Below are 14,989 nucleotides of genomic sequence, written 5' to 3'. Positions count from 1 at the left end.
CTTACATGGCTTGATGACTCATGGGGACAGTCATTGCCCATATTTTTGCTGAGGCATCTGCAGAGATTGAAAAAGTACCCAAAAAGTTACTTAAGTAAAAGTGCAGCCACTTTCACTTCTGCATACAGGAGTACAATCAAGATGTGACATGGGTGTGTGCACGAGTGTGTGTGTACTTTCACTCAGGTAGTTTTCTTGAAAGATGCTGATGAATTGTATTTAAGTACATCACTCTCCCCTTCCCCTCAAGCAGATGACTTTTACTCAAGTAATTTTTTGGATATGTTTCCCACCTCTGGGCATCTGGGTGGGATGAGTTTCTTATATGGCCCACTGTTAGGCTGAAAGGTCCTCAATGGGCCATCAACTCACAGCTTTCTAGATTTGACATAAATCTTATTTTATGGGTGTTTCACAAGAATACAGCACATATATAAGATGCAAGTCTGTGGCTGATAGTCATAAATGTAAATAGAAAACTGATACATGCATAATTTTGTTTAGCAAATCATAACTTTTCCACTGCTGCCTTACATGACATATTTTGTACAAGATTTGTTGCAAATGTATAAAATTAATCATACAAAAAGTCATATTGAATCATTCAGCATCATACAGAGCCTGACAGTCTCTGGGTTAGCGCAAATGCATTTCAGGTGGGAGTGAGGAATTGGTACTAGGGACTCTAGTATGGACTCAAAGCAAGCCCGCATTACTTAAGGGATGCAACCCCTGCCTCCTATCCCTGTACCATGAAGCCATAACCCTGAGCACTAACTAGTTGGCTTCTACTGGGTCAGATAAAGGGATGAGGATAACTGATGTCATGGATGTCACGCGCCTTTTCAAACCATCCCAGCAGGAATCCTCCCAAGTTCTTGTACTCACCACTCACAGGAGGGGACACTATAGTGCACAGGGGGCTCATCTCACTGTACCTAGAGATGTATCATTATCCCTGAAATAATTAGTAGTCTTGGAAGCAGTGAAGCTGCAAGAATAAGAAAAGAAAAATTAAGAAAGAATAAAGTAAATGGATTTGTGTTTGTGACTGTAACTGAAAGTTTCTTCAAAGACGGTCAGATCTATAGAACCACCAAGGGAGAAGTTCACAGGCCCTCTCTCACACAAACTCTCCAAGGGTCTGATCTTGGATTCTTTTCACATCTTTTGGAATCAACAGAAATGTCAGGTGTGACAGCATGCATGATCAGCTCCCAAATAATTTCTGTAGCATGTGTGTGCATGCATGTGCACACACACACGTTCATAAAATGAAATCAGTAGAAGGAAATTAGAACAATGCAAAGGATTATTGGCCCATCCATAAACAGGAAATTTTACAAGTGTTTAATAAATCCCAACGCAATTTATGGAAGATCTTTAAAATGATTTGTCTCAGAATGACAATCCAAACAATTTCAAATATTGTCCTGCAAAACTTAAAAAAAAACATATTACTTCTATTTTAATAATCTTCTAATGCCTTATGGCACAAACTTAAGCGGGGATTTTGGAAATAAAGAGCCATATTTTCCCATACATGCAGACTAGAAATGATGTATATTTCCAATTGCCAAGTTCCCACATCAATTTTCCTCGGTGAGCTTGAGAGAATAAATTTGTCTACCCATCTCCCCACGCCCCCCAGTGCCTTTTGAGTCCCCTCGAAGCAGGATGGGAGTCAATACAAGTTAATGCTGACCTAATCAGTGTTCATTTGTACCAGCCTGTCCTAAGGGATTGCTTGTGGAATGAAGCCATAGAAAGCAACCATCCTTTGCTTTTCCTGAAGTGTGTGTGCTTATGAAACTCTGTTAAAGTGTGTCTATGACATTGAAATCAATTATAACTAGCAAAACAAAAAAGCAGTCAAGCAGCACTTTAAAGACTAACAAAATAATTTATTAGGTGAGTTTTCGTGGGACAGACTCACTTCTTCAGACCATAGCCATACCAGAACAGACTCAATAGTTAAGGCACATAGAACCAAAAACAGTGATCAAGGAGGACAAATCAGAAAAAATGATCAAGGTGAGCAAATCAGAGAGTAGAGGGGTAGACAGGGGGGCGGGAGGTCAAGAATTAGATTAAGGCAGATATGCAAACGAGCCCCTATAGTGACTAAGAAAATTCCCATCCTGGTTCTAACCATGTGTTAATGTGCCGAATTTGAATATAAAAGACAGCTCTGCCGTCTCCCTTTCAAGAGTGGCGTGAACATTTTTCTTCAGTAACACGCAAACTCTTGTCATTAACAGAATGGCCCACTCCATTAAAATGTTAACTAACTGCTTTGTGGATCTGGAGTGTTTTGATGTCTGTTTTGTGCCCATTAACCCTTTGTCTAAGGGAGTTAGAAGTCTGTCCAATGTACAAAGCACCTGGGCATTGCCAGATGCTAATAATAAAAAAAATAATAATAATAATAATAATGCCCATGGGCACAGACACGCTCAGACAGGTGGATACACACACACAAATGCAGGCAGATAGCTGTGTGAGCAACTGGTGTCTTCCAGGGGAGAGGGTGCAGAGGGCCACCCAGAAGAACAGGGAAGGGGCATGAGGGGGAACCCCAGCTAGCAATTACAATCCCGGCGGGAGTCACAGGTGAGCAGTGGGTGCACCTCCGCAATGCCACCATGAGTCACCTGTGCACAGCCGGTGCACAAACGCACTCACGCACCCGTGGACAGCAGGGCGCACAGGCACTCGGGGGCAGGATGCTCACAAGGGGAGGACAGACAGTCGCGCGCGGTGGGGGTGAAGAGCAGGGCAGGCGCGCACACGAGAACGGCTCTCCCGCCCCACGCCCCGGGCACGCTCACACAAACGAGAGCCGGGTTCGGGGTCGCGCGCATGCTGAGGCATGGGGGCGTGCCTAATGAAGGGGGCGTGGCTGCGGCTCTGGGTCGCTCTGGTCCTGTCCCGCCGCTCCTCCCGTTGCCATGGCAGCCCGGCGCCGGAAGTGCTCCGCGGCCCTTCCCCCCAGCCACGGACTTGCAGCGCGCTGCTCCGGGGCGGGCCGCGCGGAGTGGCTCCCGCCCTGTACCTGAAGATGGCGGACGGCGGGGGAGCCGCGAACCAGCGGGAAGAGGCGGCGGCTGGCGGGTCGCGGCGGGGCACGGGTCCCCGAGCTACTGCTCGGCCGCCCTCGGCCCGGGACTTACAGGTGCTGGGCGATGCTGAGCCCCGTCCGGCTGCCGGGCGAGGAGGGCTGGGGTGGGCGGGCGCAATGTCCCGGCGGGACGGGCTGGGGTAGAGGAAGCTAAACGCTGGCGCTGGGCGGGGTGGCTGCCTCTCCGCTGCGCCGTGCACACGCCTGGCACCCTGCTCCTAGGCCTCCCCGCCCCGCCCTCCGCGGGGCCCACGCGTCACACTGGGTGTGATCCGCCAGGTGGAGGCTGGTGACTGGCGTTGTGTCAGACCTTTTCTCTCCCAGGACCTACGTTTTGTTACTCTCCAGACTCGATGAGGCTGCCGGCTCTTGCGGGGCCCGAATAAAGCTGCTTAATGCAAGAATCCCCTTGTACCCATGAGCCTGGCTTTCAAACGTGCACACTGGAGGGGTGCCTGCAGAGTGTTTGGCTGTCGCTGCTACCAGCTTCTTGCAAAAAAAAATTATGTAAAATCGTTTCATCTGTAACCATTTCTCTTTCAGCACTCCTTTTTCCACCAACTTTAAAACTATGAAATACATCTAAATACAAATCTTTAAAACTATGTCTGATCTTGCCCAGACTTGTGGGAGTAAATAGGGTATGTGTGGTCAGGGATCCTGGAAGAGTGCTGAGGGTGCATTAACGTCACAGCTGGAAGTGATTTCTATCATATAAAGGGTTTACAGTTTTGTTCATTGGCTTTTAGCACCTGTACTATAAAAATGTTCCAATGCAACTTAATGCAGCAATAAAGGATAGGCTGTGACTCCACTTGCTATGGTGTGTAGCTATGTGCGTCAGTGAAAGTCTCCAGCAGAGACTCCAGCAGCAGAGAGGACACCACAATAAGAAAAATAGGAATGTAGATATGGGCATCATGAGTTTGGCATGTTAACAGCTGTGTAGGGAAAATATGCTAGAGTTCAGGTGTGTAGGTCCTTCTCCTCTATTCAACCATACTTCATTGTCTACGCTGTTGTTTATACCCATACTAGCCAGTCATTCTGTACCTGCACAATGCCATAAATGAAGACATATTCTTACCTATTAAATATAAGAATGGTGAATATGTAGGCAATGTTATTGTTTCTTTTTGTATAAATGACACACAAGGATAGTACATTGCTCACCAGTCATGTTCGTTTTTGCTTTCCACTTAATAATATTAGATTTGCACATTAATTATTGTTAATCAGTCTGTTGAGACTAGCATTTTTATCTGAAGCATACAGTAGTTACATTCATCTTCAGGCTGCCAGACTGATCAGACTTGTAGTTAAGCATGCTTTTAGAGTAGATTGTCTTCCAAAGTGTTAAATTTATCTGAAAGAATAGTTTAATTTTTAACTAGCACATATCTGTAGCATGGATATTAGCTTTGAGACAGTGGATGTCTTTAAAAAATTCTGTTGCAATCTCACTAGTCTGTACAGTTTTCTTAATAGCCCTGAGTTCTTCAACTAGTTTACTTTTCTGGATACTGAGCATTTCACCATAGTGCTTATTACAGCATTAATACTTTGACTCTAAAGCAGTTTGTCTTTCCAAGGAGAAATGACATTTTTATTTAAATGTATGTTTGTAAGCCACACCATAGTTGAATTACATCCCTGCAACCATGTGCTAAGTTATTAATATCACCACCAGTCCATCCATAGAGAAAAAGTAAACTCAAGTTTTAGAACTGTGGTTTTACAATAAAAAGCTTAACATTACAAAAACCAAATACAACATTGTTAAAAAGGGTAGACATCAAGCTACCAAAATGTCTTGTGTGCTGTTGCTCCACATAGTACCTCAAACCTGAATCTTCCAGAAAAATGGCAGCATCTCTAGATCTGTTCTTGGAAAGCCTTTTTAATACAGATTACTATACATTACTTGAGTATAAGCATTTAAGCACTTGCTGAAGTCAAATATATGTTAAAGTGCACTACTAAATTGGGCTTTTATTATTGGCACACTTTATCATGGTTGTAAGCATGTTATAGATGAACTGACAAATATGAATTAAAAGCTCTTACTGTTGTGTCCTCTAACGCTCCTATTGAAATTAATGCGGCATGTTGTTTCACGTGATCACAAAATATCTTAAACCTTTTCAAACAATGTCAGTACTTTCTAAATATGTTGAAAGATGTTTCTGTGTAAAAATATTGTCATTCTTTGCTAGTGTAGCCTTTATGAAATAATTCAGACTCCTGTTTTAATATATAAATACAAATATGTTTATTTCAGAGTATAATTATCCGGACACATTTTTATGAAATAATCTGAATATTATTCATATTCCTAAATCAATAAGAAACCAAAACTTCTAAAACAATGCATACAGTGTTTGTTCTCTTGTTATTTATGTAGATTATATATCTAGCATTATAGACTTAGTAAAAATTTGATGTTTATTGTAGTTGGCCTTGGCTGGGTTATATGAAGATGAAGTTAAAACCAAGTTATCTCATTCTGACAGATCAGCAGTCAATAATTCAAGAGTACCTGTTCAGAGGTAAGTGTTTTTATACATTAGGATTATTTACTTGACATCTGTAATATCTGTTTCATTTCGCTAAAACTCTGCTTTTTTTCAACATGCAGAAATTCAGTCTCAAAGAGATATAGTCCATTACTGTTTAAATAGATGCAAAAATACAGAGGAGCTAAGTGGGATTTCCTGTAATACCATGTACACTGTGCTTCCTTAGGAAGCATGTGTAGTATACACAGTAAACCCTCGAAATGCGCAAGTTCAAGTTGCGCTTAACTCACATTAATGCGAGTTAAGCACAACTCAAAATCCCTCTCCACCCACCCACCCCACCACCCTGCGCAGCTATGGTTCAACCTCTCCCTAGCCCGCTCACCACCTGTGTATGGCTGTGGCTTACCACCCCTCACACATGGCTCTTGTTCAAACCCCCCACAGCCCAGCTCACCACCCACTCATGGCTGCAGCTCACCACCACCATTCTCTATGCAGCCCCCGTTCAAACCCCTCTGGCCTGGCTCACCACCCCTGCGCATGGTTCTAACTGAACCCCCTCCTCCCCAGTTCAATGCTCCGCCCTCCCTCCCATGCAGCTCCGGCTCAACCCCACAACCTTGCCCCCCCTCGCAACTCTAACCCACCCTGGCTTAACTCCATGGCTCCCTCCCACAGCCCCAGACCACCACCAGGCTTAACCCTCCCTAGCTCCACCACATACCCCAGGACTTACCTTTCAAAAGGAGCTCCAGTGCTCCTGCTGCTTCCCCGGCTGCAGAACATGCAGGCTACGTCTACACGTGCACGCTACATCGAAATAGCTTATTTCGATGAATAACGTCTACACGTCCTCCAGGGCTGGCAATGTCGACGTTCAGCTTCGACGTTGGGCAGCACCACATCGAAATAGGCGCTGCGAAGGAATGTCTACACGCCAAAGTAGCACACATTGAAATAAGGGTGCCAGGAACAGCTGCAGACAGGGTCACAGGGCGGACTCAACAGCAAGCCGCTCCCTTAAAGGGCCCCTCCCAGACACAGTTGCACTAAACAACACAAGATCCACAGAGCCAACAACTGGTTGCAGACCCTGTGCATGCAGCATGGATCCCCAGCTGCTGCAGCAGCAGCCAGAAGCCCTGGGCTAAGGGCTGCTACACACGGTGACCATAGAGCCCCGCAGGGGCTGGAGAGAGAGCATCTCTCAACCCCTCAGCTGATGGCCGCCATGGCGGACCCCGCTATTTCGATGTTGCGGGACGTGGATCGTCTACACATGCCCTACTTCAACGTTCAACTTCAAAGTAGGGCGCTATTCCCATCCCCTCATGGGGTTAGCGACTTCGACGTCTCGCCGCCTAACGTCGATTTCAACTTTGAAATAGCGCCCAACACGTGTAGCCGTGACGGGCGCTATTTCGAAGTTGGCGCCACTACTTCGAAGTAGTGTGCATGTGTAGACGCAGCCGCATTCTGCTGGGGCTCCCCCAAGTTGGGCAACATTTGAGTTATGCAAGGGTGCATGGAACCACAACCCTGGTGTAAGTCAAGGCACTACTGCAATTATTTATTGAGCAGTCTTCATTCTGCAAGTGTTCCCAACTACTTTATGATTCTGTTACATGCTGGTAAGAGACTAAATACATGCTAACTCTCTGGAATTTCTTTTTCACGCTGTCCCATTTTCATTCTACTACTTCTCTGGGGATTCCATACTGCCCACCCTTAGATTTAACCCACTTTTCCAGCTTGACACTGACTTTCAAATACTGAGATCCTTAATCCCTGCCAAGGCCATCTCCCTTAGTACTAGATTGCAGCCCTTACACACCTGGTCCAGATGAGGTGATCCAAGTCACAGCAGTACTACTTTGGGGGTTCCCCTGAGGCTTCTTCCACTCAGTTCTCAAAGAACTCAGTTCAGCTCCAGTCTTGTCATTTAGGTTTCTTTATTTGTCAACTTTGACATAGGCAGTCACAAAAAGCGAGCATTCCTGTAGCATCTTAAAGGCTAATGAAACAATTTATTGGGTAATTAGGCCCCACCAGGCTACTCTGCTTCCTCTGCGGCCGCTGCCATTGCCGGGGTAGCATGGCACGGCACAACACTTCCAGGTTGGGGGTCCCCTACTAATTGCAGGGATGAAAAGTGAGCTCCAATGTAAAAAGTTTGTTCACCCCTGGAGTAAGGGAAACTGCTGCTTGTAAGCTCCTTAGGGACACTGACCATTTTTAGTCTGCGTACAGCATATATTACAGTGGGGCCCTGGTACATCATTAGGGCTCCTAGCACTTTGGTAATACAAATAAATAATAATAATTCTGGTAGGTGCTACTTCAGGTTCAAATACAACAAAGACCGTTTTGAAATATAATTGAAGGTTAAAGGCTGGATTCTGCAATCCTTATTCACACTAGATTTTACCTATTGTTATTCAGCACGCATAAGGATATCGTTGTATGGCCTGAAATGAGCTGCTGTTCATTCTTCCCTGTGAGAAGGTGAATACACTCATACCTTGTTAAACAAGTACTTTATTTACAAGTACTCGCTTAAACGAGGGACACATATACCTTCCCTAGTTCACTCAACGAGTGAACTCCCCCCCGCTAATATGAGTGTAACCGCCTTCCTGTAGCTCCAACCTCCGGTAATCTGACCCCCGCCAGCCCTGCAGCCAAACCCCCCGCCAGCCCCAGAGCCTAAACCCCCCCGCAGCCCCGTGGCCTGACCACCTACTGGCCCTGCAGCCCCGTACGATGGCAGCATAACTGGCCTTGTGGACAGACACCCCTGTCGGGCCCATGGCAGTGGCAACAGCAGTGTAACCAGCCCTGCAGCCAGACCCCCCTGCCGGCCCCATGGCCCCACGGATAGACACCCCTTGCTGGCTCCACTGCCCCATACTGCAGCAATGGCAGCCTAACTGGCCCCAATGGCAGACTCTCCTGTTGGCCCTGCAGCAGCAGCAGCATAATCAGCCCCACAACCAGACCCCTGCTGCCGGCCCTGTGGATAGACCCCCCCTGCCGGTTCCACTGCCTCGTACTGCGGCAGTGGTAGCGTACCCGGCCCTGCAGAAAGAACCCCCACCCGCTGGCCGAACAGGCCTGTACCACAGCAGCCTAACCGACTCCGCAGCCAGACCCCCTCTGCTGGACCTTTGGTCCTGCAGCCTGACACCCCCCCCGCACTGCCCCAAACTGCAGCAGCCAGACCCCCTTGCAGGCCCTGCAGCCAGGCCCCCCCCTACCGCCTGTACCTCCCCCATGGCCCCACAGTCTGAACCCCCCATCAGAATTTAATCCTCCCTCCCACTCACGGCCCCAAACTGCCCCCAGCCTTTAACGCTCCCCAACCCAAGGTTAACGTACCCTTCAAAAGCAGTGCCACCTGCTGCCACTCCTTCCCCACGTTAGGAGCACTTGGAACCAATTAGAGACTTTTCCATTTATTTTAATAGGAATTTAGTGTCTCTCTTGTGAGTTTTCACCTACAAGCAGGAAGTTGGGAACCAGTTTTGCTTGTATAGTGAGGGATGAGTGTGTTTGGAATTATTTACTATGACCAATAGAACATATGGTAATAGAAATGCCATATTTGTTAGCTATTTAGAATTATTTTATCAAATACTTATATAGTGAATCGAAAAGACTGTTAGAGCCCCTTATGTCAGAACTGTTGAGAGACATTATTTTCACTCTAATTTTTGTTTTTTGTTTAAGTATACAAAAAATCCTGAATATTTTACATAGGGCAGTCGTAAAATCAGAAGTACTCGTTGCCTTGTATAAATTATGCAGTTTGTATTTATATATCGGTAATATTTTTAATCAATTTTTTTTAAGAAATATTGGCAGTCTAAAAATTGACTCCTTCAGAAGCTTAAGAAAACCAGAAAGAAGCATGAGTGATGACAAAGAAAACCAAAGGTACTGTAAAAACAAAAGTTTATGTATCTATAACAATTATGAAGAGTATTAAATAGTGTTATTTTTAGCCTTTCCTCTAAGTGGGAACTGAAGGGTTATTGTGTGACTCATTAGAAGGAAATGATGACATCACATATGAAGGATAGCCTTTTCTATTTAAAATAAAAAGCTTAGTCCCAATTTGAACCTATAATTTGAATCTTTCTGAACTGTAAACTTTCATTCTTAATGTTTGTTTTACATATAACATTTATTTTTAACAATGCTGAAAAATACTGCTGTGGATAGTCCATAATGCACATGCCAAGTTCAGGAAAATAAATTTTATAATTAAATCAAATTTGTATGTTACATATTTTGTAAATAATTATATATTTCTGAGGTTTTATTTCTGGAATTGAAATGAATATGATGTAGCAGTATTAAAAATATTCTAGTAGTTCTTCCAAATATGCTTATTTTCTGCCTCAGCATTACTATACATTAAGGCTATGTCTACACTAGCCTCAGAACTTCAAAAGGGGCATGATAATGAACCTAATTGAAAGATGCTAATGAGGCGCTGCCATGAATATGCAGCGCCTCATGAGCATAATAGCAGCCGCGGCACTTCAAAAGTGCCACTTTCAATCGCGCATGACTCTTGCACATGGTATTCTTTTGAAAAGGACTTCATGTAGATGAGCCGTGCATGATCGAAAGCAGCACTTTCGAAGTGCTGCAGCTGCCATTATGCTAATGAGGTGCTGCATATTCATGGCAGCACCTCATTAGCATCTTTCGATTAGGTTCATAATCATGCCCCTTTCAAAGTTCTGGGGCTATTGTAGACATAGCCTATGTTCAGTTAACTTTTATTAAATTAGCTTGAACTTGGGTTCATAGATTTGCATAGGTGGATACTGAGTTATTTTTCTGGAGAAGAGTCCACGTCTGACAATTCAAAACTTCTTTCCTAATGAATCTTGCTCCTGCCACTCTTCTGTGTTTGCATTCTTACTTCACACCTTATCATTGTGATCCTTTTTACCTTCAGTTGTGTGAATGTTGTATTTAATATTAAAGTGATACTTAATAACTTATTGCTAGCAGTTTAAGTATTAACTTGGTAGAAGTATCATCTCTACTTCCTTGCATCATTCTCAGTTTACAGACATCCGTGTTAAGATAGGAGAATCAGCTTTAGCCATAAAAATGGCATCAAATAGACTTGTTTTATCCTGAATCCACTCGCCGTACCTGCTGTACTTAAAGGCTACGTCTACACAAGAAGCGTCTGTCAACAGAAGTTACTGTCAGAAGGGATTTTCTGGCAAAACTTCTGTTGACAAATTGCATCTACACGTACAAGCAGATGGAAAGAGCAAGCTGCTCTGTCAACAGAGAGCAGCCAGGCTGCCAGGCCCTCTCTCAACAAAATGGGTTACCGGAAGCTCTGCAAACAGGGTTGCCTGGTGAACCAGAAGCCCTGTCTCTTGACAAAAGGGCCTGGAGCATCTACAGGGCTATTCTGTCAGCACGACACTGTCAAGAAAGGCATTATACCTGAATGGGGAGAGGTATAATGCTGCCAGTGGATTTGCTTGGTTTTGTTAGGAAACTGGTGACAAAGTGCATTTTGCATGGAGATACTCCATGGTTTTTCCTGACAACAGTCCAGTTTTGCTGGGAAAAGCTTCTTGTGTACACGTAGCCACTCAGGATACCCCTGGGGAATAAGAAGGACTCAGCATTTTATTAAATGTTTAAAGTTAGACCAAAGAGAACAGAAATGCTACAGCTACAGCTTTGCAGTATGTTGTATTTACGTAAATGCTTTGCACAGTACCATCACCATGTTGTCTAAGCACATATTAGCCTTAGCACTTCTAGCCTTTTAATTTTACTATCAAACATATATCTAATGTCTGATTACAGATGATAAAATTACTAAATAATGCACTCGGTGAAATATATCTCATACAATGGCAAGTTAATAACTTACTGCTAACAGTTTAAGTATAAAGTTGGTGTGTGTATTATGGATTGTCAAATGCAATATATTGCAGGGATTTTAAAAATAAATATTACACATAAAACGAACATTATGAATGGAAATCTACAGTTCAGAAAGATTCAGATTATAGGTTAAAAGTGGGATGAAGCTTTTTATTTTAAATAGGAAACTCAATGTTTACTCTTGTTGGTTTTATGCATGACTTTCACTGAAGTTACTGCAGACTCTAATGCCTCTGAGCGTAAATTAAAGTTGTTTTAAAAGAACTGCTACTATTAGAAATATGACTAAAATTGAGCACGAAGCCTAAGATCTGATTTTGGTTCTGTTTTTAAGCTGTTCTCTCAAACAGGTGTATGTTAGTTCTGCAAAGGCAGTGTTAATTGTACATCTATATTTTGATCAGACCAACCGTAGTCTTATGCAGAGAACATCCCAATGGAGCTTATTCTTTCCAGTGACTGGCAGAAAGCCACATCTGTGTCAGGAGTGTGTTTGCTACAACATATAACCATGCTTCCTAACCTCTAAGGCCATCCCAAACTATACCTTTGTAGGTACATTAGTGTAACAATTCTTTCAACAGTGCTTTATTTATTGGGAAAGCCAAAACTGGATGGGGTGTTTCTGTGATCAAAATTAAGAGGTTTTTTGTTGTTTTTTAATTTAATAGTGGGTGTCCATCAATTACTTCAGAAAGCTTGTCACTCATGAACAATATTATTTAAAGATTTTACTCAGGTGACTCAGAATATAGTGGACTACAGATTGTTGGGCCTTCTAATAATAAGAATCCCAGTAAAATTGTTGATGAACTTTTCAAAGAGGCGAAAGAACATGGGGCAGTTCCATTGGATGAAGCTGCAAGAGCCTCAGGTGATTTTAGTAAAGCTAAAGTAAGTATAGCAAAAGTAGTTTGGTAAAAAAACAAATGACTTATAGTTATTTTTGCTTAAATGGCTTATTAACTTGTGAATTATATTACGTATGTTTGAAAGTGTTCAATTTCCAATCTTAAAGTTTCACAGTACACTGGCTGCTTGGTGTGGTTATAATTTCTAACAACCTAATTTGTTAATTAGAAGGCATATCAATTAGAACATTGTGCGTTAGTGTTAACCAAAGAAACAGGCTTGTTGACATGTTAATTTATATCCTTGCACCTCATTAAATATCTTTGTAAATTGTGTCATGTATCTATTCCAACTGTCTAATTTTTTTTAATTAACTTTCTTTTTTATCAGTCATTCTCAGGTGGTGGATACAGACTGGGTGACTCATCACTGAAGCGCTCTGAATATATATATGGAGAAAATCAGAATGGGCAAGATGTAAGTAAAATGTTTAGCAGGAAATAGTGCTACCTATCCTGAGCACCAGTTAGTAATGCTTTCAAGCTCAAGTTGTCAAAATAATGTTCTTATATAACAGTAGATGCTATGGAGCCATGTAAGCAGATTTTAGAAATAATTTCATAACGCCAAATTGTCTACGTGAACAAACATATATAGATTAGGAAGTACATAAGCTCTGTAGGTAGGGGACGGAGATTTTTGCAGAGAAGCTAACTGACTTGGCACAGTGTTGTGCAAAAAAAGGGTTGTATTGTTGTGAGTCCTCTCTGACCATAATCTGAGTTGCAAAGTTCTCCTTTGGAATTAAAAGCTTAATTTTGTAAGGAGGTGCATACCATATATTGCGACTCTGTAGGCATTAATTGTGTTGATTTAACCCTATTAAGCATCTTGCAACAATTCATAATTTGTAATTGTGTGTATTGTCTTTATTCCCTGTGAAATAGAAGAGTGACTGTGTTTAGTAACAACAAAGGGTCCTGTGGCACCTTATAGACTAACAGAAAAGTTTAGAGCATGAGCTTTCGTGAGTTAACTCACTTCTTCAGATGCTTCGCATCTGAAGAAGTGAGTTAACTCACGAAAGCTCATGCTCTAAACTTTTCTGTTAGTCTATAAGGTGCCACAGGACCCTTCGTTGCTGCTACAGATCCAGACTAACACGGCTACCCCTCTGATACTTGTGTTTAGTAATGGGCTACTGAAATACTCATGAGTTAGATAAAATCCTTTTAAAGCTGATATTGTGTAGTAAGAAAATTTAAATATAGTTTGACTAATTTTAAATCTAATTTAGGCTGAAGAGCAAACAAGTAGAATAGTTCTACTTTATTAAACTAAAGTTACTTTATAAAAGTGGCATCATAGTATTCTGTATTGTTGTAACGCAGTTATTTTCGTGTCAGTTTATAGTTAAAGGTACGCATTTTCCTGTCAGCTGTGGGTATTTGCGCAGTGAGAGTCAAATAGGGTTCCTTCCATTTCATGCATCATCACCAATAATAAGTATTCTGACAACCAAACTGAGCTCTCAGCTATACCTGTGAATGTGCTGGGCTCAATATGACAAATTAAGTAGAATAAAAGAGTTGTTTCTGATTGTGCTATTAGATGGTACGCTTTAATATCACCAGTAAAACTAAATTAATACAAAAGCATCTTTCTGGTGTAATCCAAGGTCCGGTGATAGGTCATCTCCGCTTTGTCTTCTATGCTCAAGACAGCTGAAATAATGTGGCTCTCTCATCTCTAGGCAAGTTACTTTGTAAATCTAATTCTCTGCCTCTAATCTTCGTCTCTTTGTCCACGTCTTCAACTATGTTTGTCACACTTATGTCAATGTTCTACTGCTATCTCAAACTCATTCCCTCAGACCCAGATCTTTTCTCCTAAATGTCTTCATTTTCTTCTCTTCTCTAACACCTTTGTCAACTCCACTACACTTTCATATATGCAAACGTGGTGTCATTTTTGACTTCTCCTGTTCTTTCCCCACCATAACTATGTAAGTTCTGTCATTTCTTCTTTTTTAAGGGCTTGTCCTTATAGGAACTTAGTGTGTGGCAAATCAGTACGTGAATGAATAGCACATTACCTGTTGCACATCAAGTCCACGTATGGATCCTGCTACTGCATACTAACCGTTCTGTAGTGTGCTTTGCTGTACTGCTGTTTGAAACCATTTCTATGAAACAGCAGTAAATCAAATCACACTACAGAACTTTTGGTGTCCAGTAGTCAGACTTCCATGGTCTATTAGGCTGTGTCTACACAGCATAGACTAGTCCACGTCTATGCAACACGCCCATATTTTTTGAAGTAACAGCATCCTTGTACTCCTCGTTTCAGGAGAAGTGAGGGATGCTTCAATATAGCACTTATTTTTGACATGTGGTGCCATTTAGACAGCACCATATGCTGAAATAGCCTGTTTTGAAAGTGACTCGAAATAAACTATGCAATTTGCCCAGGCATTTTCCTCATTTTCCTTTTCTTTGTTAGATTGCAGGCTCTTCTGGGCAGGAATGTCATTTTTTCATGTTTTGTAAAGCATCACATA

General features: G+C 42.6%; 1 protein-coding gene across 2 annotated transcripts in view; it reads left to right on the top strand.

Annotated features, from left to right (window-relative positions):
• Positions 1-3,011: 3,011 nt before the first annotated feature.
• The window catches only part of UBXN2B (UBX domain protein 2B), a 31,375-nt gene continuing 19,397 nt past the window's right edge, over positions 3,012-14,989 (top strand). For both annotated transcript variants that reach the window (XM_074985772.1, XM_074985773.1), the window contains exons 1-5: positions 3,012-3,175; positions 5,576-5,670; positions 9,496-9,579; positions 12,306-12,471; positions 12,820-12,906. In XM_074985772.1, coding sequence (XP_074841873.1) covers positions 3,062-3,175; positions 5,576-5,670; positions 9,496-9,579; positions 12,306-12,471; positions 12,820-12,906 — 546 coding nt within the window. In that variant the 5' untranslated portion in view covers positions 3,012-3,061. The remainder of the gene's footprint in view (positions 3,176-5,575; positions 5,671-9,495; positions 9,580-12,305; positions 12,472-12,819; positions 12,907-14,989) is intronic.

The sequence above is a fragment of the Carettochelys insculpta genome, chromosome 2 (assembly GCF_033958435.1).
Source record: "Carettochelys insculpta isolate YL-2023 chromosome 2, ASM3395843v1, whole genome shotgun sequence".
Taxonomy (NCBI): domain Eukaryota; kingdom Metazoa; phylum Chordata; order Testudines; family Carettochelyidae; genus Carettochelys; species Carettochelys insculpta.
The sequence above is the reverse complement of the archived record's forward strand: the minus strand, read 5'-3'. Positions and strand labels throughout refer to the sequence as shown.